Source organism: Somniosus microcephalus, chromosome 12, assembly GCF_052327205.1.
Source record: "Somniosus microcephalus isolate GS21.2 chromosome 12, FLI_Smic_1.0, whole genome shotgun sequence".
Classification (NCBI taxonomy): Eukaryota; Metazoa; Chordata; class Chondrichthyes; order Squaliformes; family Somniosidae; genus Somniosus; species Somniosus microcephalus.
Genome location: NC_140998.1, coordinates 227,277,221 through 227,304,302, shown reverse-complemented (window position 1 = coordinate 227,304,302; position 27,082 = coordinate 227,277,221). Strand labels below are relative to the sequence as shown.

Sequence of the window (27,082 nt, the reverse complement as noted above, 5' to 3'; positions counted from 1 at the left end):
GACGCACGCGCTGCCCCCTACAGCGCACGCGCTAGCCTCTTCACCTCTTGGGTTAGAGGAGAGGAAATGCCAGTTTTCAGCACATGCGCTGTGCATGCTGAAAACCGGCATTTCCTCCGGCCAGACGCGTGAGTACTCACGTGTTTGGGGAGGAATTACTGCCCCATTGAATGGCTAGTGCCATTCGTTTGCCGCTGACCGTAAAATCTGGGCCGATATCTCCTTATGTGGCTGGTGTCAAATTTTGTTTGATAACTACATTAAGGCAGTATATAAATGCAAGTTGTTGTTGTACAGAAATGTTTTTGAGGGGATTGTACATGTTTATATTTTGGTTTTTCGTGAATAAAGTTTTGGCAAAAAAATCCATGGCTCTGGTGCTGTCTATTTGGTGATGTTACCAAGGTAAATATTTGCTGAATCACCCTGAAATGAAGTGTGGCGGCAAAACCACTTCCTGCATCGCAGTGACTGAATCAGGAAATAGTCTCTTGGGTTGGGAGAAAGGCAGAGTGTAAATTGATTGTTGAGTTCCGACAGTAAATCACCAATCTTGATCTCTGCTCGATTGTATTGGGTGACGATGGCGGGTTCAGCTTCACCACCTGCCAGAAGAGCACAGCTCGGCGAGGACGCACATTCTACCGTTAGAATTAATAGGATGTATATCAGAATCAGCGATTGCTTCACTCGGACTGTTGGCGGGATAATCCGCCCATTTGCTCTTGCAGGGGCGAGTATTCTTGTTCTGAGGGAATTGCAATTAATGGCTTTATCCGGCGTCCTCGCAAAAGTGGCTGAACCTTTTGATCTGTTCTTGAGGGCAATAAAACCAGGGAGCATCGTAGTTGAGTTTGAGGAAAGAAACCCACTGAGCGAAGACACATTAAATCTATTCCTCCAAAAACTCAAGGCCAGGCTGCAGGAACTGATGCCCTCTGGTAACTTCTGGATCGAGAGAGTTGAAGACCCTGCGAATGCCGGAGCCCCACTGGAGCCGCTGATCTCAGGTAACTCGTTCATATTCACAAGGAGGGGGCTGAACATTGACCCGGATTTTATGGGGCTATGACCGGGTAATGAAGGGGGGTGGGAGGATTCAGGAAAGAGTAAATTTAAAAGCAGCGAGAGAAATGTCAAGGCTCTAGAGCAGAGTAGAGTTTTAGGTAAAAATAAGCAGAGTGGGTCAGGAAGGGACAAAGAGAGTAACAAAAGTAATAAGGCATCAGTGACTAAGGTGACATCAGGGGAAAATAGAAATAAGTCAAAGCTAAAGGCACTGGTCTAGAAATTCAGCTGTTTGCGCCAGCCGTTAGCGCCAGATTTCCGGCGCTATCCACTTAGCGCCCGGGCACCGCCGGATCTGCGCCTACGCCGAAATTCAGCTGGGCTTTAGCGCCGGCGCAAAGTGTTAGCGCCCGGTCAGCTGCGCGCGCATCTTATGACGTCATTCCGTCGTGCAACGCCGTTTGTGCGCCCCAAACCGGAAATTCAGTGGCGCCCGGCCGATGTTGGCGTGGCGCTGCTAAGAACTGTGAAATGGAACTCAACAGAGGCCCTGTGGGATTCGGGGAGTGCTAATTAAAGGGCACATCCACTCACCCATAAAAGCTAGGCATTTCGCTGCAATGACTTGACTGGTTTGGATTTCTGCACAGAGAGCAAGGCACAGAGATTACTGATTTCGGACACCATAGGAGAGGTATTTTTGGCTTCTAGCCAGTGCTTTGACATTTGCATCCTTGTGATTTTGCTGTTTGGAACTTTGTAATGGGGGCTGCATGGGGGGCCAACCCTCATTTCCTACATTTTGTGCGAAGGGCTGGCAGACGCTTTGAGACAGGCCCAGGCATGCCTAGACGCAGAGGGGCCATTAGGCGTCGCCAACGTAGGCCTTACCCAGTCAGGCAATACCGGGAGCAGGTCTCATATCTCACCATGACTGCGGCGCATTTTGTTAAGAGGCTGCGCTTCAGAAGGGAGGTGGTTGAAGAGATCTGCCAGCTGCTTCATGCAGATTTGCAGCCACAGCTCATGTCCAGGGCGTCTCTCTCGGTGGAAGTGAAGGTCACGGTGGCTCTCAGCTTTTATGCAAGCGGCTCCTTCCAAGCCGCTGCTGGGGACATCGCGACCATCTCCCAGTTCGCCACGCATCGCTGCATCCGACAGGTCACCGAAGCACTTTTTGCGAGGAGGCACCAATTCATCTCCTTCCCCATGACCCAACACAAGCAGGAGCAGCGTGCATTCGGATTTGCCAGGATCGCGGCCTTCCCCATGGTGCAGGGCGCCATTGACTGCACGCATGTGGCTATGCGGGCACCTATCCACAATGCCGAGCAATACCGCAACCGGAAGGGCTACCATTCCCTAAATGTGCAGCTGGTGTGTGACCACAGGCAGCGCATCCTAGCTGTCAATGCCCGCTTCCCAGGAAGCATCCACGATGCCTTTATCCTGCGACAGACTACTGTGGCTGACATGTTCCAGGCACAGCCTCAACCAAGGGGATGGCTTCTCGGGGACAAGGGCACCCTTTGTGCACATGGCTCATGACCCCGCTCCGCGCGCCCAGGACCCCAGCGGAGCTGGCATACAACGAAAGCCATCAAGCCACAAGGAACCTAATAGAGCAAACGATAGGCGTCCTCAAGCAACGGTTCCGTTGCCTGGATCGTTCGGCCGGGTCTCTTCAGTATTCGCCGGATAGAGTCTCCCAGTTCGTCGTGGTCTGCTGCATGCTCCACAACCTGGCTATCCGCAGGACTCAGGCACTGCCACCTGACATTGCCCCACCACCTCAGGAGGACGAGCAGGAGGACCCTGAGGAGGAGCAGCACCAGGCCAGGAGGGAGCGACAAGGTCCAAGGGCCGTCCGCCGGGGGCTTATTGCTCGACACTTCTAGGCCCCCTGTCAGGGAATGGCCTGGCCCACTGGACGCAGCCGCTTCGCAAGCCCTCAGCTGGTTAACCCAACAACCACTTGAAACATGACACCTGCACATGGTGAATAAATAAACATCTTTATTTGAAAACCTCAGGGCCCTTCCCACATGGAAGAGCAAAACAGAGAAGACCCCCAAAAAACAGTAACAAACTTCTGTCACTCCCAAAACCTGGGGAGGACTAACATAACATCAGCATCCAAATGGCCTCGTCACTGGCCTAACAAAAACAAGCCCCCGCAACAACACAAAGACCCCCATAAAACAAAAACACATAATGCCCCCCAGAACAGAAGCCTCCGCATCACCCAAACCCTCGCTCAACACACTCTATTGGGTGTGGCGAGAGGGCGAGTCTGTCGACAGGCGTCTTTTGCCCCGGCCCGTCCTGCTGCTGCGCCTCAAGCTGGGCCGTGAGGCTGTGCCGAGGCTGGGGGAAGGATCCTCAGGGCGACAAGGCGTCTCGCCAGATGCCCTTGGGGGTCGGCCTACACGAGGGCGGGCCCGGGAGGGGCCGGCTGGTGGCTGCTGCAGCTGTGGGTGGCCCTCTTCAGTGGCTGCAGTAGCTCCTTGCACCCTGGCTGGGGGAGTGGCAGGCTCGCCTGCACCAATGGGGACAAGGTGGGTGATGCCAGGCGCGCGCTGGTCGCCAGACACACGTGCACTCGGGCGGCCTGGCCGGGGAGCAAGCGCGCCAAACTGTTGGTCGCCAGACCGGTGTGCGGCAGCAGGGCGGCGGCTGGCCTGGCGACGCCTCCGCGCCAGTGCGAGGGTCGCAGAAGTCAGTGCCCCAACTGCGCCGGCATGTCCCCGCATCTGCAGTCCCATTGTCTGCACAGCACCTCTCAGCTGGCGACTGGCGTGCTGCGCTGCCTCGAGTTGGTCGACCCCCCTCTCATGCGCTGCCACAAGGAGCTCCACCCCCCTGGCGTGCGCTGCAGCGAAAAGCTCTAGGCCCCTGGCCTGGGCTTGGCCGAAAGCCACCACACTTTGAGCGAGGCTTTCGATTGCCTGAGGCATCTGTGCCAGCACCTCCATGATTTCCACGTGGCGGCGCTCCGACGCCGCCGACATCTCGTCCAGGAGGCGCACCTCCTGGGCGACGTCTGAGTCCGGACTGGAGGGCGCCTCCACCCTCTGGCCAGAAGGCTGGCGTGCCGCCGGAGCGCTGCCGCGTGCGGCCACGCCACTGTCACCAGGTTCTGCCCTCCCCTCCACCGCCTCCCCCCTCTGGGCAGAAGGGTCGCGTGCCGCCGGAGCCTTGCCGCGGGCGTCCATGCCACTGGGACCAGGTTCGGGGCTCCCGTCCCCCGCCTCCCCCTGGCTCTCCGGCACGCCAGACGTCTCCCCTTCATTGGCATCTCCTGGAGCGGAGGAGGGTTCCCCCGAGGTGGCGCCTTCCTGCTGCTCCTCGACGTCCTCCTCCTCCGAGGGCCTGGCTGTGTGGGCTTCAGGGAGCACCTCCTCCTCACCAGCTGAAAGCAGGAAGGCACAAGTGTAGCTTTAGAGTGAGGACAGGCCGACAGCGAGGGAGGCCGCACTGGTGCATTATGCGCATTTATCGGCCAGTGGGGAAGGATGTAGATCTGATGCGCGAGGGCAAGGATAGAGGTGCAGCTGGTCCTGTCCTTACCAGTGGGCTCCAGTATAGGGTCGGCGTCGCCGATCGCCACAGGCCCAATCACCGGGTGCCGCAGCAGTCGGGCCACCCTCTCTTCCAGAGGCGTTAGCTCCTGGAAATCGCGAGGGCCTCCACCAGTGACACGGAGGCTCCTGGCGTTCCTCGCCAGCTTGGCCTGCAAGAGAAAGGAGGGCGTCTAAGTACAGTGTGGTGCCCCGTTGCTGTGTGTGAGGCCTGCCATGGTGGAATAGCTTGCACAGTGTGGTGCCCTGTAGCTGTGTGTGAGGCCTCCCATGGTGGAATAGTAAGTACAGTGTGGTGCCCCGTTGCTGTGTGTGAGGCCTCCCATGGTGGAATAGTAAGTACAGTGTGGTGCCCCGTTGCTGTGTGTGAGGCCTCCCATGGTGGAATAGCTTGCACAGTGTGGTGCCCTGCAGCTGTGTGTGAGGCCTCCCATGGTGGAATAGCTTGCACAGTGTGGTGCCCTGTAGCTGTGTGTGAGGCCTCCCATGGTGGAATAGTAAGTACAGTGTGGTGCCCCGTTGCTGTGTGTGAGGCCTCCCATGGTGGAATAGTAAGTACAGTGTGGTGCCCCGTTGCTGTGTGTGAGGCCTCCCATGGTGGAATAGCTTGCACAGTGTTGTGCCCTGTAGCTGTGTGTGAGGCCTCCCATGGTGGAATAGCTTGCACAGTGTGGTGCCCTGTAGCTGTGTGTGAGGCCTCCCATGGTGGAATAGTAAGTACAGTGTGGTGCCCCGTAGCTGTGTGTGAGGCCTCCCATGGTGGAATAGCTTGCACAGTGTGGTAAGTGCAGAAAGAGCTCTTGATTAACATGCAAGTGCCATTGCAGCGGCAGCAGGGCTGGGCATTAGACCTTGGATGTCCCTTTGGCCCTAATGGGAGGTGCACATGCAAGGATGAGGGGGACATTGGAAAGGGTACTCACCTTGACCAGCCGACATAGGTCGTTGTATTTCTTGCGGCACTGGTCCGCACTCCTGGGAACATCTGAGTTGGAGGAGACCCTCCGGGCAATTTTGGTCCACGCCTCCCTGAACTGGCTCCTGGGAGCCTTCCTGCCACTAGCCGGGCAAACGACCCGTCTTCTTTTGCGCACCCCATGAAGGAGCACACCCAGCGCATGCTCAGAGAAGCGCTCGGCTCTTTCACGGGCCCTCTCCATGACCTCCAGGCGTTGATATGCCACACAACCAGTCCTGAGGCCTAGTTGCAGGGCTACAGCATGCAGGGCGTGGCTGCAGTCAAAGTTGACCCTTCCCCCTTTAAGAGCTGGCCGGCGTCAGGGTGTCTGCTGACACTCACCACATGATCGCACCTGCGCTGCGCCCGGAATCGGCGTTATTAGGCTGCATCGCCGGATTAGCGCCTGAACACAGGGTTCCAACGCCTTTTGCAGCGCTCGGCCAAAAAGTTGGCCAAATCTACTGAATTTCGGCGAGCTCGCCTGCACTTTCCGGCGGGCGCTAAATTTGACGAGCGCCCGACTTTAGCGCCGCAATAGCGTCCGAACTGAATTTCTAGGCCACTATATCTGAATGTGTGAAGCATTCGCAACAAAATAGATGAATTAATCGCGCAGATAGAAATGAACAGGTTTGATCTAATAGCCATAACGGAGACGTGGTTGTAAAGTGGCCAAGGTTGGGAACTAAATATTCTAGGATACATATCTTTTAGAAGGGATAGGCAAAATGGAAAAGGAGGCGGGGTAGCCCTGATAATAAAGGATAGGATAAAGACAGTAGAGAGAAAGGATCTTAGCTCTGAAAATCAAGAAGTAGAATCGGTTTGGGTGGAACTAAGAAACAGCAAGGGGCAGAAAATATTTACAATTTCAAAACCTAGCTCATTAGCATTTTAATCAACTTTCATCTCAGTGCCTTTTTTAAACACGTGAATACATTTTGCTTTAAAATGCACCCTTAAATACAAGTGTTTTTTTCCAAATCCTGTTTGCGGAAGATGTTCAAAAATCTTGAAATATGACACTCTGCCATTCTTACATGCAAATCTCAATACCTCACACTTGGCTGCATTAAAATACAAGAGGTAGAATTTCCATTGGCTCACGCTATGTTTCTGCTTTGAACTACATTGGATTACACTACATTTCTACATTGGATTACACTACATTTCTACATTGGATTACACTTGCCGTGTCTCTATCGCTGAAAAGGTAAAAAGATTTTTACCTTTAAACTTCCGGCTATGTGTCTGCTGAACTGGTTCTACTCGTTTTTCAACGCTGCTGGCTTGTAGGTAGCAGCTCCACTTGCTGTCCAGTGACTCGTTTTACCGGTTTTCAGCTTTGCTGGTCGCTGCCTTGTGATTTTACCTATTTTCCACCGCTTTGATCTACGGTGACCTCCAACTTGCATCAATTTCGCCATCATCTTTCTGCACCGCTACCGACTCTCATTCCTACAGCAACTACCTCCAACCTCGAACTCTCTACCCTTCAAATAGCTTCTGGACTTCACTCGCCTGCATTGGACAGCGGTTCATCGATGTTCCATACCGGCCCCATCCTGCTTACGTTGGCTTTGTCCTTCCTTGGGACCTCTGACTCTGACCCTGGCTTCCCTACTATTGTCTCCAACCTATTCCCTGCTACCAGGAAATATGTATTCCATTAATTATTACATTTAAACAGGCCTATGTGACCTGAGCTTTTCCCATGTCCATTCGTGTGTGCACTTTGGCTACCGCTCCGCACCCGAGCCATTCCACTTTTTCCCCCTACTTTCCTTTTCTCTCGATCCCTCCCTGACCGCTCTCTCCTGTCGGCATGCCTCCTTTCATCTCTCCTCTCTCGGATATACTGCCCTCCCAAATCGCTACCCCAATCCTTCATTACTCTTCGACCATCCTACTCTCCTGCCACCGTTCTCGGCTTCGCTGCCTCTTAGATAAGCCTACAGCTTCCCTCTGTGCCTCTCTTGGCATCCTACGAAGGGCCCATCGAGGCACTCATCGCTGCCGCCTTACGAGCAGCAATCACAACTGTCCCATCCTACTCTCTCGCCGACCTTCCGCCCAGCGCGCCCACAGGGGGCAAATCTTGCCAATCTCCTTCCCATCCAACTCATCCCCCCCCCAGCGCTGACCCTGTGGATGCTGGCAGTGGGGCAGCCATCACCGACCCTCTCTGCATCTCCCTCCAGAATGTCCGTTCACTTGCAAACAAGGCCCCTTGCCATCCATGAGCTTATCGTGGATCATTGCATCGACATCATGGCCCTGACAGAAACTTGGTTGAGGGGTGATGACACCTTGCCCTTAAATGAAGCTTCCCCGCCTGGCTATACCTTCCACCACTTGCCCCGCTCAGACCGTTGTGGTGGCGGTGTGGCTCTCATTACCAAATCACACCTTGGTCTCCCTATTCCTCTGGCAGCTTCTCTTCCTTTGAGCATTTCACCTTATTCCAGCCCTCCCACCTCTCATTTAAAATTCTTGTTCTCTACCCAAGTACCAAAAATGTTTTATTACTGAGATATCTTCGCTGTTCTCCTCCCTCAGCCTCTGCACCGAACGACTTCTCATCCTCGGTGATTTCAACCTCCATCTCAATTCGTCATGCTCTCTCTCCTCTGCGTTCACTAGCCTCCAAACCTCCCTTAATCGCTCCCTCCATGTAAACTCCCCAACCCATATTCACGGCCACCCCCTCAATCTTGCTATCTCTCATGGCCTCACTACTCCCATCATGTCAATCGCCAATAAGGCCATCTCTGACCATTTCTTCATATAGCCCTCCACCCACATGCCCCTTCCACCCACCCCCCCAACCCTACTTCCTTCTGTGTCCGCCCCTGAAAAAAACTCTCTCCTAACTCTCTTTCAACTGCATTTATGAAATCCCAACTGTCCAGCCTCTGGCCCGCCATTCACCATGACATTTCTGCAGCTACCGATCTGCTCAACCACACCCTCACCACTATCTTTGGTGCCCTAGTCCCATCTAATTACCCTCTCTCACCCTGGCCGTTTCCCCTGGTACGGCGCTCATCTTCGCTCCCTTAAATCCGAGGGATGCAGACTTGAACAGATATGGCGGACAACTGGTTTAGCCATTCACCACCAGATCTGGCTGGACCACATAACGCATTATCGGGTCCTGCTCTCGTCTGCCAAAATTCCTCACTATTCCAGAATCATTCTGGAATGCAAAGATAAACCCCGGCTCCTATTCTCTACTGCTAACTGTCTTCTTAAACCCCTCTCTCCTGTCTCCTTCACCCTCACTTCCGATAACAAATGTGAGGAGCTCATAGACTTCTCTCTTGTCTCTAAGATTGAGACCATCCATTCAGCTGCCTCTGCCACTTCCCTTCCTTCCCCTAGCCCACCGGGCCAAACTTCCTCTAAGGTTCCCCCCCTGCCCTAGCCCTGAACTCACATCTATCTCTAGTTTCTCTCCGATCTCCCCTCATGACCTCTCCGTGCTCATCTTGTCCATGAGACCCATTTCCTGCTCCCTCGACCCTATTCCCACCAAACTGCTGACCACCCAACTTCCTTTTCTGGCTCCCATGTTAGCTGATATTGTTAACGGTTCTCTCTCCTCAGGTACTGTCCCCCTCTCCCTCAAATCTGTTGTCATTACCCCTCTCCTCAAAGAACCAAACCTTGATCCCTCCATCCTTGCAAACTACCGCCCCATCTCCAACCTCCCTTTCCTCACCAAAGTCCTTGAACGTGTTGTTGCCTCCCAAATCCGTGCCCATCTTTCCCGCAATTCCATGTTTGAATCCCTCCAATCAGGTTTCCGCCCTTGCCACAGTGCCGAAACGGCTCTCATCAAAATCACAAATGACATCCTTTGTGACTGTGACAAAGGTAAACTATCCCTCCTCATCCTTCTTGGCTTGTCTGCAGCCTTTGACACAGTTGACTACTTCATCCTTCTCCAATGCCTCTCCACCGTCGTCCAGCTGGGTGGGACTGCACTCGCCTGGTTCCATTCTTATCTATCTAATCGTAACCAGTGAATCACCTGCAACGGCTTCTCTTCCCGCTCCCGCATCGTTACCTCTGGTGTCCCCCAAGGATCGATGCTTGGCCCCCTCCTATTTCTCATCTACATGTTGCCCCTTGGCGATATCATCCAAAAACACAGTGTCAGTTTCCACATGTACGCTGACGACACCCAGCTCTACCTCACTACCACTTCTCTCGACCCCGCCACGGTGTCTGAATTGTCAGACTGCTTGTCCGACATCCAGTTCTCCAATTAAGTATTGGGAAAACCGAAGCCATTGTTTTTGGTCCCCGCCACAAACTCCGTTCCCTAGGCACTGATTCCATCCCTCTCCCTAAACATCTGTCTGAGGCTGAACCACACTGTTCGCAACCTTGGTGTCATATTTGACCCTGAAATGAGCTTCCGACCAGATATCCGCAGCATAGCAAAGACTGTCATAACACCGTCCCTCTCCGCCCTTGCCTCAGCTCATCTGCTGCTGAAACCCTCATCCATGCCTTTGTTACCTCTAGACTTGACTATTCCAACGCACTCCTGGCTGGCCTCCCACATTCCACCCTACGTAAACTTGAGGTCATCCAAAACTTGTCTGCCTGTGTTCTAACTTGCACCAAGTCCCATTCGCCCATCACCCCTATGCTCGCTGACATACATTGGCTCCCGGTTAAGCAGCGCCTCAATTTCAAAATTCTCGTCCTTGTTTTCAAATCCCTCCATGGCCTCGCCCCTCCCTATCTCTGTAATCTCCTTCAGCCCCACAACCCCCGAGATATCTTTGCTCCTCTAATTCTGCCCTCTTGAGCATCCCTGATTATAATGGCTCAACCTTTGGTGGCCGTGCCTTCTGTTGCTTTGGCCCTAAGCTCTGGAATTCCCTGCCTAAACCTGTCTGCCTCGCTACCTCTCTTTCCTCCTTTAAGATGCTTCTTAAAACCTACCTCTTTGATGAAACTTTTGGTCACCTGCCCTAATTTATCCTTATGTGGATCGTGTCAAATTTTTTGTCTTAAAATACTCCTGTGCAGTGCCTTGGGACATTTTAGTATGTTAAAGGCGCTATATAAATACAAGTTGCTGTTGTTGTTGTAATGTTGAGCTGTGTCATTCAATTCCTCAGGCTTGAAACAGGGATTAGGAGCGCGATCTTGCCAGCCCTGGGGAGGCGGGTATGGAGGCGGGATTGCCGGGAAAATGGCAGAATTTGGGGGTGGGTGCCCAACCCGCCTCCAAGCCATGTTGCCAGGAGGTGGGTAGCCGTCCCGTGCCGGGTCCCGTCTCCTTGGAGGCGGGAAGGGATTACAGCCACTTAACTGCCTGTTAACAGGTAGTTAACAGGCAGAAAATAGGCTTATCACCGTTTTGCCCACACAAGTGCGGGCTTCCCGAAGGCTCCAAACCCGCCAGGGTCACTGAGGCGAGTAGTGGATCTGCAAAAGTGTGTTGTGAAGGTAAGTGATGGGTGCAAGTGTGGAGAGGTGAGTATCTGAGGTAAGTGGCAAGTGTTAGAAAAAGTGTACTTACCTTTGTTTCTTCCTGCAGGCTTCAGTCGGTGGGTATGCGGAGAGTCTCGCACCTCCACGGTAGAGATGACAGATGGCCGTTGCATTCTCCAATGCAACAACCATCTCATTTTTGCAAAAGAAAGAGGTTTGATGAGGTCTTGAATTCAAGACCTCATCAAACTACAGGGAATGTCAGTGTTTGACAGCATCACAGAGCTGTCAAACGATGACAATTCATCTGTCAAAATCTGCAACCGGCTTTCCCTTAATTGACCGGCTAAGCCCGCTGGTCAATCAAGGGAAATAGCGTGGGTTGGCCAGAAGTTGATGGAGGCGGGACTGTAACCCGAGAAGTGGGAGTCCCGCCTCCAAAAGCTCTCCATTGGCAAAATCACCCCCTAGGTGTTCATTGTCCCACCACTGTGCAGTTGGCTACCTCGACTGGACTGCAAAATCAGCTCTTAATTGCTTAAATCTTTTGCAGATTGTGGTGATCATTAACTTTTAATATTATGTGTGAGTTTAGGAGGACGTGGAATAAGATTGGATCCGTTCAAATCTATGTTCACCTTTTTTTGTAGAGGTGGATTTTGCACAGCATATTCTGAAAACTGTTTGTAATGAACTTGAAGATAAAGTGAAAGTCCTATCAAGCGAAACAGTGGATTGGCTTGGCATCAGATATACTATAGGGAACATCAACTGCCTTATTAAGGAATTTGAAGAAAAACGTACTAAGATTTCCATGCTGTCACAAAATGGTAAATAAAATTCAAATCAAATGTTCAAATGTTCTCAGTATCTTTTACACCTGAAACAACCAGTATTTTGTGATAAAGGAATATGCATGTAGTGCAAAATCTAAAATGTTGAAATTATTTGGCAAAATAAATCTTAAAATAAAGCAAGGATTGTTACAAAACAAACTTGAAATTGAGAAAATAAGGAACTTGTACATACAGTTCAAAAATACTTCATTGGCTGTAAAGCGCTTTGGAACTTCTTGAGGTTATGAAAGGTGCTGTCGAAATGCAAGTTGTTTGTTTGTTTCTTTCTTTCCTTCCATTCGCTTTAATTTATTTAATCTCCAAATGGAGTTGGATGTATATAAATATATATATATGGAAAAGAGAAATGGCCCAAAAACTTCTCATGACAGGGAAATTAATATTATTTGCAACGTTTACACATCTGGTCAACATAAAAATACATGTAGCATTCCATTACATTCACATTTTACCAATCTAGGTTAACCATGATATATATAAGGTTACATTCCCCGAGACATCATGCCATCAGTGCATCTGTGATTTTCTGATAAGCCTCCTGCTGTGTGCGAGACATGGTTGGTGATGTGGGGTCAAAGAAGATTTTGCCCAGAAGATCACAGGGCACTCCGAAAGTCACAAACGAATGTTACTCAGCATATAGACGGTTGGGTGAAATTAAGATAGCACTATGTATTAGCAGACACGAGGACTCTTTTTGGCAGTTGGAGAATGGTCACTGTGATCGATAGGCGAGGCTGGCATAAAGGTAGTTTGGAGTTTGCTGTAAGGACTCTATTCCATTCTCCCAGTTTCTCTGTCTCCGCCGCATCTGCTCTGATGATGCCACCTTCCATATGAGTGCTTCCGACATGTCTTCCTTTTCCTCAACCAAGGATTCCCCTCTACTGTGGTTGACACGGACCTTGACCGTGTCCGTTTCATTTCCCGCACTTCTGCTCTCACCCTTTCCCCTCCCTCCCGGAACCACAATAGGGTTCCCCTTGTCCTCACCTTTCACCCCAACAGACTCCACATTCAACGGATCATCCTCCGCCATTTCCGCCACCTCCAGTGTGATCCCACCACCAAACACATCTTCCCCTCACTTCCCCTTTCAGCATTCCGAAGGGACCGCTCCCTCCGCGACACCCTGGTCCACTCCTCTATCACCCCCAACACCCCTTCCCCTTCGCCTGGCACCTTCACAGGCAAGCACAGGAGATGCAACACATGCCCTTTTACCTCCTCCCTTCCCACTGTCCAGGGCCCCAAACACTCCTTCCAGGTGAAACAGCGATTTACTTGTACTTCTAGCAATTTAGTATACTGTATTCACTGCTCACAATGCAGTCTCCTCTACATTAGGGAGACCAAACGCAGATTGGGTGACCCCGAGCTTCTGGTCGCCTGTCACTTTTAATTCTCCGCTCCACTCCCACTCTGACCTCTCCATCCTGGGCCTCTTACACTGTTCCAATGAAGCTCAACGTAAGCTCGAAGAACAGCACCTCATCTTTCAATTAGGCACTTTACAGCCTTCTGGACTCAACATCGAGTTCAACAATTTCAGACCATAACCTCTGCCCCTATCATTTTATTTTCTTCTCTCACATGGCAGCTGTTGATGATTCTGCCAGTGCCATTTACACTTCATCTAGAGTCATCTTTTGTTTCTTAACTTGTCCCATTACCTTCTCCTTTTGCCTTGCACCATCATCCCTTTTGTCTCTTAATCTCTCCTGCCTTCCATCCTATCACAGACCTTCCCTTTTGTCTTTCCTCCCCTTCCCCTCTCCCTGCCCCTACACTTGTTAAAAACCTGTTACATCTGCAACTTTTTCCAGTTCTGACGAAGGGTCATCGACCTGAAACGTTAACTCTGTTTCTCGCTCTACAGATGCTGCCTGACCTGCTGAGTATTTCCAGCATTTTCTGTTTTTATTGGAGTTTGCTGTAGTGTTTGAGCAGGTAGTCAGGGACTGTGGCTTTTGGTCTTCCTGGGATGGGAGGAGTGGCTGGGGATAGGGTGGGGTGGGATAATGGGGTGTGTTTGCAGAACTGGGCTCACAGCTTTAGGCACTTTTCTAGCCTTAGACACACTCTCTGTTCTTTCAAAATTTCTTTATGTAATAATCTTTTTTTTTTCATTCCCTCCCACGGTACTGAAATAATGGCCTAGAAATTCAGTTGCCTTAGCGCCGCTTTTGAGGTGCTAGAGGGACTAGCGCCAGAGTTATGGCCAGTTTAGAAATTCCCTGGGGCCCTAAATCGGCGTTGCACCGGTAGCACTGCGCCGGCACCGATGACGTCATCGGTGTGCGCAGCGTCCCGGTTGCCGTGGTAACCCGCCCGAACTCCGAAATTGAGTTGCGGCCGCCTCGCCCGTGGCAGCCGCAAACAACGTTCTGTCAGAGGTGCCTTACTCCAGTTTGCGCCGGCGCATTAAAGGCCCCGCGGCGGCCGGCCACTTTCCCGCCGGCCGCCTGCCCGCAGCTCCCTCCCTGGACTTCTCCCCCGCCCCCCCCCCGGAACAGATGCAAGCCCGGCACTTGTCCGAGCTGCCGGGCTCATTTTTAAGCTGATTTGCGTGGGCCGCGGCCGGGTGCAGGCAGCTCCTCCTTAACGGGAGGAGGAGGCCTGCACGTCCCCAGCCTGCCGCACCGCATCGGGTGCCGCAGTGCCGGAATTGCGGCGCGAAACGGCAGTTAGCGCCGATGTACTGCCGCAAAGACCCTTCAGTAGCGCCGGCAGCCGTTTGGGCGCGGCACTACTGAATTTTTGGCGCGCGCAGGGGGACTTAGCGCCGGCACTAACTTCCGGCGCTAAAGCCCTGCCTACGCCAGAACCCAATTTCTAGGCCAATGTTTCTTGCGATTCTATTTGCTTACCATGAGTAACAGTAGAACAGCCGTTAATCCATTTCTTATTGGAATGTCTTGTTGGTTGTGAGTGTAGTAAACATCAAAGGCATGGTTAGATATGTTAGTGCATAGATGACACTGCCTGTTAGATATGTAAACCGCTTCATTAAACATTCTAAATCAATTATTTTGTTTAACAGGAAAAGGAAAAAGTTTCATACTGAATCTTCTTCTGTGTATGACATCTGACAGTGAAGAGGAATACAAGCAAAACAATATGAACCTGAAGGTAGTGGTCACTTTTTTAATGTGTAGGCAAAAAATTGTGATTACATTGTAAAAAGACAATTTAAAAATGTAACTTAATAATTTTGTTTTGATGTGTGTGCATGTGTATATGTGTGACGTGGGATAAAAATAACAGATCCTAAACATCACATGTAGGTGCTCCCCTACATTAGATATAGAATGATGCAATTTGACACTTACCCCAGAGGACAGAAAGTCTCATTCCCGGCTTCATATGCTGTTATTGCGAGATTCTTTGTTCTTGCTCAAGTTTCTAGATGGTGCACTGCATGCTTAGGATAAACTTTCAGAACCAATCTCAACATGCAATTGCTTTTTGTCAGGTCATCATAGAACATCACTGTATTAAATCTAATCATTCTGCATAACATTAAAATATGATGGTCTGAGGCGCGAGTTGGGTAGGATTGATTGGGGAATGTCACTCAAAGGGTTAACGGTGGATAGGCACTGGCAAACATTCAAAGACCGCATGGATGAACTACAGAATTTGTTCATCCCAGTTTGGCATAAAAATAAAACAAAAAAGGTGACTCAACCGTGGCTAACGAGGGAAATTAGGGATAGCATAAGATCCAAGGAGAGGACATATAAATTGGCCAGAAAAAGCAGTAATCCAGAGGATTGGGAGCAGTTTAGGATTCAACAAAGGAGGACAAAGGGATTCATTAAGAAAGGGAAAATAGAATATGAGAGTAAGCTTTCAGGGAACATAAAAACTGACTGTAAAAGCTTTTATAGATATGTGAAGAGAAAAAGATTGGTGAAGTTAAGCGTAGGTCCCTTGCAGTCAGAATCAGGGGAATTTATAATGGGGAACAAAGAAATGGCAGACCAATTAAATACATATTTTGGTTCTGTCTTCACAAAGGAGGACACAAATAACCTCCCAGAGATGTCGGGGAACATAGGGTCTAATGAGAGGGAGGAACTGAAAGAAATCAGTATTTGTAGGGAAATGGTGTTAGGGAAATTGATGGGATTGAAGGCAGATAAATCCCCAGGGCCTGATAATTTACATCCTAGGGTACTTAAGGAAGTGGCCTTAGAAATAATAGATGCATTGCTGATCATCTTCCAACATTCGATGGAATCTGGAACAGTACCCATGGATTGGAGGGTAGCTAATGTTACCCCACTATTCAAAAAAGGTGGTAGAGAGAAAACAGGGAATTACAGACCAGTAAGCCTGACATCGGTAGTGGGGAAAATGCTAGAGTCCATTATAAAAGATGTAATAGCAGAGCACTTGGAAAACAGTGACAGGATCGGACAAAGTCAACATGGAAATACAAAAGGTAAATCGTGCTTGACTAATCTACTGGAATTTTTTGAGGATGTAACTAGTAAAACAGATAAGGGAGAACCAGTGGATGTGGTGTATTTGGACTTTCAGAAGACTTTTGATAAGGTCCCACATAAGAGATTAGCATGTAAAGTTAAGGCACATGGGATTGGGGGCAAGGTATTGACTTGGATAGAGAACTGGTTGGCAGATAGAAAGCAAAGAGTTGGAATAAACGGGTCTTTTTCCGAGTGGCAGGCAGTGACTAGTGGGGTACCGCAGAGATCGGTCCTTGGACCCCAGCTATTCACAATATATATTAATGATCTAGACAAGGGAACTAGATGTAATATCTCCAAATTTGCAGACGACACAAAGCTGGGTGGTCGTGTGTGCTGTGAGGAGGATGCCGAGAAACTACAGGATGATTTGGACAGGTTGGGTGATTGGGCAGGAGCATGGCAGATACAATATAACGTGGATAAATATGAGGTTATCTACTTTGGTGGCAAAAACAGGAAGGCAGATTATTATCTGAATGGCAATAGATTGGGAGAAGGGGAAGTGCAACGAGACCTGGGTGTCCTTGTGCACCAGTCGCTGAAGGTAAGCATGCAGGTGCAGCAGGCGGTTAAGAAGGGAAATGGTATGTTGGCCTTCATAGCGAGAGGGTTTGAGTACAGGAACAAGGATGTCTTGCTGCAGTTATACAGGGCCTTGGTGAGACCACACCTTGAGTATTGTGTGCAGTTTTGGTCGCCTTATCTGAGGAAGGATATTCTTGCCATGGAAGGAGTTCAGCGAAGATTCACCAGGCTGATACCTGGGATGGCAGGAATTACGTATGAGGAGAGATTGGGACGATTGGGCTTGTACTCGCTGGAGTTTAGAAGAATGTGAGGGATCTCATTGAAACTTATAAAATTCTGGCAGGACTAGACAGACTAGATGCAGGGAGGATGTTCCCGATGGTCGGGTAGTCCAGAACCAGGGGTCACAGTCTAAGGATAAGGGGTAAGCCTTTTAGGACAGAAATGAGGAGGAATTTCTTCACCCAGAGAGTGGTGAACCTGTGGAATTCTCTACCACAGAAGGCAGTAGCGGCCAATTCATTAAATATATTGAAGAAGGAGTTGGATATATTTCTTAAGGCTAAAGGGATCAAGGGGTATGGGGTGAAAGCAGGGACCGGGTACTGAACTTGGATGATCAGCCATGATCGCATTGAATGGTGGAGCAGGCTCGAGGGGCCGAATGGCCTACTCCTGCTCCTATCTTCTATGTTTCTATGTTTCTATATGAGACTCTGCCACTATTCTATACAGACTTCACTTATAAACTAACTGTCCCTAAACTGCCCCACTCCAGAGAGTTGTCTTTTGGATGAGATTTTAAACTGAGGGCCTGTCTGCCCTCTCAGGTGAATGTAAAATATCCCATGGGACTATTCAAAGAAGAGCAGGGATGTTATCCCAGTATCCTCGCCAACATTTATCCCTCAACAAACACCAATAATAAATAGATTATCCGTTCGTTTCTCTGATTGGCGTTTGTGGGGCCTTACTGTGCACAAGTTGGCTGCTGTGTTTCCTTATATTACAACAGCAACTGCACTTCAAAAAGTACTTCTGGCTGTGAAGTGCTTTAGGATATCCTGAGGCTGTAAAAGGCGCTATATTAATGCAAGTTCTTTCTTTAACTGATAATCTCTTTAGACTACAGGCATATGGGTTCACTGCCACCTTGAGCCTGTGTGTGTGTTTATGACTAAATCACACTATCTCGGATTGTCTCTTCAGAGAAAGAGTGAGAAAAACAAAAACTGCCCTTCGACCCCGCTCCCTTCACTACGTATGTTGAGGATTAGCCTGCTGACTTGCCAATCAAAGTTACCTCCTTGAATGAAAAGCGACCTCCTTGGTGCGGAACTGTGCAGCACCTGTATGACTCATTATTTAAACCCCTGCCAGGCATATTGGCCCAGAATTTACTGGATTGGGGCATCTCGCTGCGTGCGCCGTGATTTGTATTTTTTTCCTCACCATTCAGCTCCAATTATTTTTGATCCACAAAATGCTGGAAGTGCGAATTGATGATGAGGGAAATGGGGCATCTGAGCCTTTGGTGAATGATGGGACCAATAGTTTACCTCCTTAACCAATTAAATTTAAGGACAAAGAAAGAAACAATGCGAGTGATGGAAAAGGGTGAATTAAAGTAAATTAGATACAGAAAGAGAAATAAAGAGAGGCAAAGGTTGGACTAAGGGAGAGAGATAAAAGAGACAGAAAGCAAAATAAGAAAAAAAAAATTACATTTTAAATTTTAAAAAAACCTCTAGGAATAATTTCCTACCTGCAGTGGTGCGACTTCACAGTTTCAGTTGTTCCCTTTCAGGGTCTCCAAGGTTGAGTGGCATGTCAGGACCATAAATCACCCCATTAACAACGTCCTTACATTGTTAAATACCAGCCATAGCTTTCTGCGGTGAGTTTAGTGTGCATTTACGGTGCAAATCTAGCAATTTCTTGACACTCACGGGGAGGTTGACGATGAGCTCCTGTTTTTGTGAGTGTAATAGTGGATTGGCGCAAATCGTCCAGCAATTTGTGGCGATTCACAACTCACGGCATCCTTCCTCGCCACAAACTTCTGGGTTTTCAAAAGGAGTAATAACAGTGTGCATCGTGAACTCGTCGTTATTTTCCCAGGAAATTCTGGGCATTCGAATTAAAACCCAACCTCTCATAATGGTAGCAATTGCTCAGAACCAAACCTAATGATCCCCATCTTTAAGCTAAATTAACATGTAAAAGTAAACAATATATCTGTGATAGCTGGTCTCTCTCGTGTCCCACTTAGGAAACTTCCTAATCAACATTCTAAAGAGTCTGTGTATCTCTGGGAGTTAATCTTTGTAAAATAAATCTGACCTTTCATCAATAAAGTAACCTAAATTAAAACAAAACCATTTCCAGGCCTTATAGGTAAAAGTTCCAAAGAGTTACATTGGCCCTGAATTTGTGGTCGGAGGCTTCCCACGAGGAAATACCTCTGATCCGCAAATAAAATCCGCGCCTACCTGGTGGTCCGGGAGGTACGGAGATTCGCAGTCCCGAACTTCTCTGGGTACCTGCAGTTAGAGGCCCACGTATCCCAGGGGTGCAGGCGGTTCGTGAGCGCCCCTGGGATCACGTGGGCTAGACCAACGAATGACCGAAGGGAATCCCCATTCATTCTTATCGGGTATGTACGGAAACCCTGTAAATATGAATGGGAATATCCCAAAAAATACACCCAGACATCAAATAAATAAAATTAAAAATCACATTTAAAATGGCATTTAATTAAATATTAAAAACAAAAATTTAATTTTTTGAAAATAAATTTACATGTTTTAAAGGGGCTAAAAATAAACTTACCATATTTAACAAATTTTTTAATGTATAAATGATTGATAAAATGTTATTTTTCTGTTTTTTTAAACTCTTAACACTGGTAAAAGCAGGCCTTACGCCTGGTTTTACCAGGTGTAAGAATTTCATGGGCATTCAGTGGGCAGAAGTTGGGCAAATACCCTGTTATGAATCTTATGATCCATGAAGAAAGACTCATGAAATAACACTGGACGGCCAGCTGGTGGCGCTGTCCAAAGAGTATAAATACTCGGGCGTGGGCCCAGCTTGCCCAGGACATTGTGTAAACAGGAACTAGTGAAAGATAACTAGACCTCCATGTTTTGAAACAAGTTGATTAAAGCCTTGCTTTATACTCGAACCAAGTGCGTAGTGAGTTTTATTACGTCATACCCCATCCGCGGATGCGGATGACCTGTCAAGAAAATTCTTGACAGATCGCAAGTTCCGGGTTTTAGCACATGTGCAGCGCATGCCTAAACCCGGAACTTGCGCGGCCCCTACGGGCATTTACACATCTTGTACGCACCCATAGGGGTTGCAAATTATGGCCCATTAAATTTTATGAATGTGTGCTTACGATGGGAATTTGTATGCGCACTCCCCACAATTTTCTATTCATTGCAATTATGGATGGAAAATCGTATGGTGTGCCCACGTGAATTCCCTTTAGGCATTGCCAGCAGGCGAGGCTCTGTGCCGGGAGTGCATAATCATCAAAATGACCCTAATCAAAAGCTGTAGATATATGCAGCCTACTCCTGATAATTCAAAGTTGCATATTTTGTGCAAACAATTTCAGTTATTCAGTTATTTGAAATAAGTGATTTAAATAACATAGAAAAATGGTAATTTAATGTTAAAATATGTGAAATATCAGATCATTTGAATGAAGTAAGTTTGAGCTAAGAACAGACTGTACGTTGCTTGAGTATCTTTCAACGTAGGGAAAAGTTTACAGATTAAAGCCCTATTTTTTTTCTGTCTGTGTACGTGTATTCCTCATTTATTCAGCCTCACATACTGACAAAAATCCCATCACCAGTGAGGAGAGGAAAGGAGACGAGCCCAATTCCTTTAATAGAGCATATGCAGACAACGGAAAAAGTGGCCTTGGTTTCCTTCTACACAAGGCCTGCTTCTGGGTCATGCCCTTCATTCTTTGCCTCCTGCCATTGGAAGTAATTTTTCTTCCCCTTTTTTTGTTTCTTGCATCAGACAAAGTCCAGTATTGTGTTACAGTTTGGGAACTGCCTTGCAGTGAAAGATTTCAAGATGTGCAAAATTGATGAGCTTTTGTTATTACAAAGCATCAATGCCACTTTAACCCATCTTATACTCCGCAACTCAGTGTCAGTGTCCTCGGGCTTATGCTGGTCACTTTGGTCTCAATTGACTCCCTTCAGCAACCTGTTTGGCAGCACCAAGTGACCAGAGCTCTTTGGCTACTGTCCAGATAATCTGATCAGCCTTAGCACAGCAGTTAATTGTGGTTGATCCTGAAACCCAACAAGAGGAAGTGGTGCTGACTGCAAAACCTTCCCACTGTAAGTGGAGGAGCCTGCTTGAGACTGAGCACATGGGCGCTTGTTCACAGGAAGACAATTCTGGTTAAAATGATGTCCAAACCTGATCCGCTCAGCTACAGGTACTTTGGGTTCCATTACTACACAGAAACAAACCTGCAGCTCCAAGGGAATTGAATATAAGAAAACAGTGCTCCCAGGAATGTTCAACAAATGGGATAAGCAGCAATCTCCTTGCTTCCAGTGCTGTTCCCTCAGCGTTTGAGAGAATTCTATGATGATGGCAAAAAGACTATTGCCCCTCCTCCTGCTGTAGCAATGCCCCAGGGCATAGGTTGCAGTGTTGGCATCAACTACAAAAAAAAGACTTGCATTTATATGGTGCCTTTCATGACCGCAGGATGTCCCAAAGAGCTTTACAGCCAATGAAGTACTTTTTTTTTAGGTGAAGCCACTGGTAATGTAGGAAACTTTGGTTATAGTAGAGTCCAGACAGTTTTGATATCACCTGAGATAATTATATGTTTGCCTGTGACTGATTCACCCAGGACCAGATGTTACTTTCCTGACCTCTGGGTAGATCTCTTCATCTTTTTGGAATAGGAGGAAGATGAAGAGAGGACGAGTTTGAATTTGAAGAACATTTTCAGGCAAAGGCCTCTGGGCTACAGCATTCCTTTCCCTGAATTAGCAGTTATCTCCTTTGAAGTACAATCCACAAGTTGCCTCTCAGTTTGAGTCCAGATACTGATAATGGTCTGTTGCCATTCTGGATGAATACTGTTGTAGTTCTTTTAAGAATGCCTAAAATTCAGGATTTCCCAGGTATTAAGTTGTCACCACCAGTGTGGACAGCCACAATAATCATGTGGAAGAATTGCCAGTCCATTGTGTAGCAGAGCAGGAAGATCACACAATGCTTATCGAATTACTTTTTAAAGGGAGAATGCCATGAGTCATTTTACTCTGAGGATGATGACCCACAGGCTGCTGACACTAAAGGCAATGAAAATTTGTAACTGATGCTGGAGAAGATTGCGTGACCATCATAACTGGTGGCCAAATGAATGAGGGAGAATAGTTATTATCCTAGAGTTGATGGAATTAAGTAGATAGAAATTGTGGATTGCTGTTTTAGCTCTGATGCTTTGAAGAAAGATTGTTCTTCCAGGGTGGAAATCAGTATGACTTTCCTCTCTGTAACAGTGTATTAATATATTGCTTGAAATGACGCAGAATGAAAGGTGCCCATATGGAGCACAGAGAGAGTTAAAGGGTGAGAAATTGGGCTATTAGTGCCCGTTGTTTGGGCGCTACGAGTGCCCTTAGAGCACCAAAATGACATCCGCAATGCATGCGCACACACTTTCGGGCGAATCACACGGTATGTCATATTGGTGCAGGCGTTAGCGCGCGTGCAATGAACGTCCGCCAGAAGTATGCAGAGCAGGCAGATCATAATGTCAAACAGCATAAAACGCTGATTTAGCGCCAGCGGTGCCATTTTGGAGTGTATTGCTCCAGCCAACGCCCTTTCTCAGCAGGTGGCCATATTCACCCAGGGTGTTCAGGGAGCAATCCTACTACCTGAACCTCATTGAGGAACAATGTGTGAGACGCCTGCGCTTCAGTAAGGACGACCTCACTGAAATCTGCCACCTGCCACAGCCACAACTCCAACCTCAGAGCAGGGCAATGACTGTGTTGCCACTGGCTGTGTAGGTGACCGTGTTGATGAACTTTAATGCCTCTGGCTCCCTCCAGGCTGGAGCTGGAGATATTTGCACCATATTGCAGTTTGCTGTATACCGTTGCGTAAGGAAGGTCACTGAGGCTCTCTATTCAAAGAGAGCTATCTACATTTCATTCTTTCTTGCCAGAGACAAGCAGGCAGAGCAAGCTCGTGGCTTTGTGAGGATTGCAGGCTTCTCTATGGATCAGGTGCCATTGACAGCAAGCACATCACTTTGTGGACATCACATGTCAACTCTGCCATGTACCGGAATTGAAAGGGATTTCACTCCCTCAATGTCCAGCTGGTGCGTGACCATAGGCAGTGAATCATGCAGGTGTAAGGGGTCTTTTTAACGAGCTTGTGGTGTGCGAGATCGATTCTTGATTTCACACTGCTCGTGAGCGGTTTCGAAGCGCTCCCCCCTCACTGATTCTAGACACTGGACTTATTGCCAGACTACCTTGATGTGTTGGCCCAACTTGTGACTCGGAAGACAAATGGATCAGGTGAGACAAGGTAAGTTTTAAAATTAATGGTTTCTTTATTTATAAGGAGAATAAAAACACAGGGAACAAAGAAACAACACAGACAAAATCATTAACACGCCTCCCAATGGGAACTAAAATTTAACACCCAAGAATTACTTTGACTATCTTAAAATACATCAATTCATTAGCTGCGGTATAATAAAACGGGGGTGGGGAAAGCGCGCGGTACAACGAAGGATAAATAACACTCCCGATTACAAAGCCCTTAATATTAAAACCCTCCCGTCTCTAAAGTATCCCTCTACTAGGTCAGCTAGGTGGAGTTGGGCCTCTATGCTCACCAGGGTTTTAAAACTGTCCTCGACCTTGGTGCTCCTGTAGCTTCCGGGATTCCCGATTGATCTTCCTTCTGGGACGGGCTCCTGAACCTGCTCTCCTGCTCGAACTTGTAGAACCTCCGTGCTCCTCGAACCGTAATCGAACCTCCTAATCGGACCTCTCCACTCGAACCGTTCAACTTAACCTTAACCTCTCGTTGTTCTCTGCCTCCGATTGTACCTTCTGCCCGTCGATTTTCCCCCAACAGTTATACCGTTTCCTTGCCCTTATCTTTGGCGCCAAATCAGGGGTTTTCTTTTGTCAAAGTTTTGGGCCGGCTACTTTGACAAAAGCTGGTACTTTAGTTTAACGACTTTAATTGTGGCCGAAACCAAACTGATGGGTTATGTCCCGTGTCCCGCTGAGTTTGATGCAGATAATGGGTCTTGTCTATGCTCTGTGATGGGTTTACGTTTATCTGGCGATTAACATGACCTTTTCAAGTGCAAGTCCTTTGTTTTTGACTTCGTTACTGCTGCTACCTTTATTACCATATCAATTGCAGTCAGTCTGGAATTTTCCAATCGGTGGTGACTCAGGTTTCTTTAAGGTATTGCAGTGGTATGTCCTTCTGAAATGAGTCATGTGATCTGCCGACTCCATCTTGTGCTCTTAAAAATGTGGCCATTTCAGGGGTTTTAAAATGTAGGCTGTATTTTCCTGGATTTTGCGAATCCTACACAGGTCAATGCCTGGTATCCTGGCAGCAGTCATGATGCCTTCATTAAGAACATAAGAACATAATAAATAGGAGCAGGAGTAGGCCATTTGGCCCTTTGAGCCTGCTCCGCCATTCAATGAGATCATGGCTGATCTTCTGCCTCAATTCCATTCACCGGCCCTATCGCCATATCCCTTGATGCCCTTACTAGTCAGAAATCTATCGACTTCTGTTTTGAATATACCCAATGACTGAGCCTCCACAGCCCTCTGGGGTAGAGAATTCCAAAGATTCACCACCCTCTGTGTGAAGAAATTTCTTCTCATCTCAGTCCTGAATGGTCTACCCTTTATCCTGAGGCTGTGGCCCCTGGTTCTAGACTCCCCAGCCAAGGGAAACATTCTCCCAGCATCCACCCTATCAAGTCCTGTAATAATTTTGTATGCTTCAATGAGATCCCCTCTCATTCTTCTGAATTCAAGAGAATACAGGCCTACTTTACTCAATTTCTTCTCATACGACAGTTCCGCCATCCCAGGAATCAATCTTGTGAACCTTCGTTGCACTTCCTCTATGGCAAGTATATCCTTCCTTAGGTAAGGAGACCAAAATTGTACACAGTACTCCAGGTGTGGTCTCACCAAGGCCCTATATAACTGGAGTAAGACTTCTTTACTCCTGTACTCAAATACTCTTGTAATGAAGGCCAGCATACCATTTGCCTTCCTAATGGCTTGCTGCACTTGCACATTCACTTTCACTGACTCATGTACAAGGACACCCAGGTCCCTTTGAGCATCTGCATTCCCCAAACTTTCAGCATTTAGGAAATACTCTGCCTTTCTGTTTTTTCTACCAAAGTGGATAACTTCACATTTATCCACATTATATTCCATTTGCCATGTTCTCGCCCACTCACTGAGCCTGTCGAGATCCCCTTGAAGCCTCTTCACATCGTCTTTGCAACTGACACTGCCACCTAGCTTTGTATCATCAGGAAATTTGGAAATCTTACATTTAGTCTCCTCATCCAAATCATTGATATAGATTGTGAATAGCTGGGGCCCAAGCACCGATCCTTGCGGTACCCCACTAGTCACAGCCTGCCATCCTGAAAAAGACCCGTTTATCCCTACTCTTTGTTTTCTGTCTGTTAACCAATTCTCAATCCATGCTAGTATAATACCCCCAATTCCATGTGCCCTAATTTTGTTCACCAACCTCTTGTGTGGGACCTTATCGAAGGCTTTCTGAAAATCCAAATACACATCTACTGGTTCCCCTTTGTCTACTCCACTAGTTACACCGTCCAAGAACTCCAATAGGTTTGTCAAACAGGATTTCCCTTTCATAAATCCATGTTGACTCTGCCCAATCTTACTATTAGTTTCTAAGTGCCCAGTTATTGCATCCTTTATAATAGATTCCAGCATTTTCCCAACTACTGATGTGAGGCTAACAGGTCTGTAGTTCCCCGTTTTCTCTCTCCCTCCTTTCTTAAATAGCGGGGTTACATTTGCTATCCTCCAAACTGCAGGAACTGTTCCAGAATCTATAGAATTTTGGAAGATGACAACCAATGCGTCCACTATCCCAATGGCCACCTCTTTCAAAACCCTAGGATGTAGGTCATCAGGTCCTTGGGATTTATCGACTTTTAGTCCCATTAATTTTGCTAGTACTGTTTTTTTACTAATAATAATTTCTTTAAGTTCCTCATTCTCGCCACACCCTTGGTTTTCTCATATTTCTGGGAGAATGTTTGTGTTTTCCTCTGTGAAGACAGAAACAAAGTATTCATTTAATTTCTCTGCCATTTCCTCATTCCCCATTATAAATTCTCCCATCTCTGAATGTAAAGGACCTACATTTATCTTTGCCAGTCTTTTCCTTTTCACATACCTATAGAAACTTTTACAATCCGTTTTTATATTTTTCGCTAGTTTGTGCTCATATTCCATTTTCCCTTTCTTTATCAATTTCTTGGTCCCCAATTGCTGATTTCTAAAAAGATCCCAATCCTCAGGCTGGCTGCTTTTTCTGGCAACTTTATAAGCTTCCTCCTTTGACTTAATACTAGCTTTAATTTCTTTTGTTAGCCATGGTTGGATCACTTTTCCTTTTGGGTTTTTATGCCTTAGAGAAATATATGTTTGTTGCAAATTATGCATTATTTCCTTGAATGTTAGCCATTGTATGTCCACCTTCATACCTTTTAGTGTAGTCTCCCAATCTACCATGGCCAACTTGTCCCTCATACCCTTGCAGTTTCCTCTGTTTAGATTGAGGACCTTAGTTTCAGGTTCGACTACATCACTCTCAAACTTAATATAAAATTCAATCATATTATGGTCACTTTATTATGCCCATGTGTAATTGAGACATGGACTGCAGGAGTTGGTTACAACAGGTCTTTACTGAGTGGAGACAAACTGGAACTAACTATGCAAAGTTACTACACAGGCTTATATACAGGGGTGGTCACTACTGGTACTGCAGTAAACAGGGGCTGCAGAATATAGTTCCTTCTGCAAAGTACATACACTACAATTCCTCCCCTTTTAGCTAAACAGTACA

The 27,082-nt window shown here is 47.7% G+C and overlaps 1 protein-coding gene across 1 annotated transcript in view; it reads left to right on the top strand.

The window, feature by feature from the left end:
- Positions 1 to 464: 464 nt before the first annotated feature.
- LOC147110225 (uncharacterized) overlaps positions 465 to 27,082 on the top strand; it is a 57,779-nt gene continuing 31,161 nt past the window's right edge. The window contains exons 1-3 of the mRNA XM_086002500.1: positions 465 to 1,010; positions 11,658 to 11,837; positions 14,908 to 14,996. Coding sequence (XP_085858626.1) covers positions 584 to 1,010; positions 11,658 to 11,837; positions 14,908 to 14,996 — 696 coding nt within the window. The 5' untranslated portion in view covers positions 465 to 583. The remainder of the gene's footprint in view (positions 1,011 to 11,657; positions 11,838 to 14,907; positions 14,997 to 27,082) is intronic.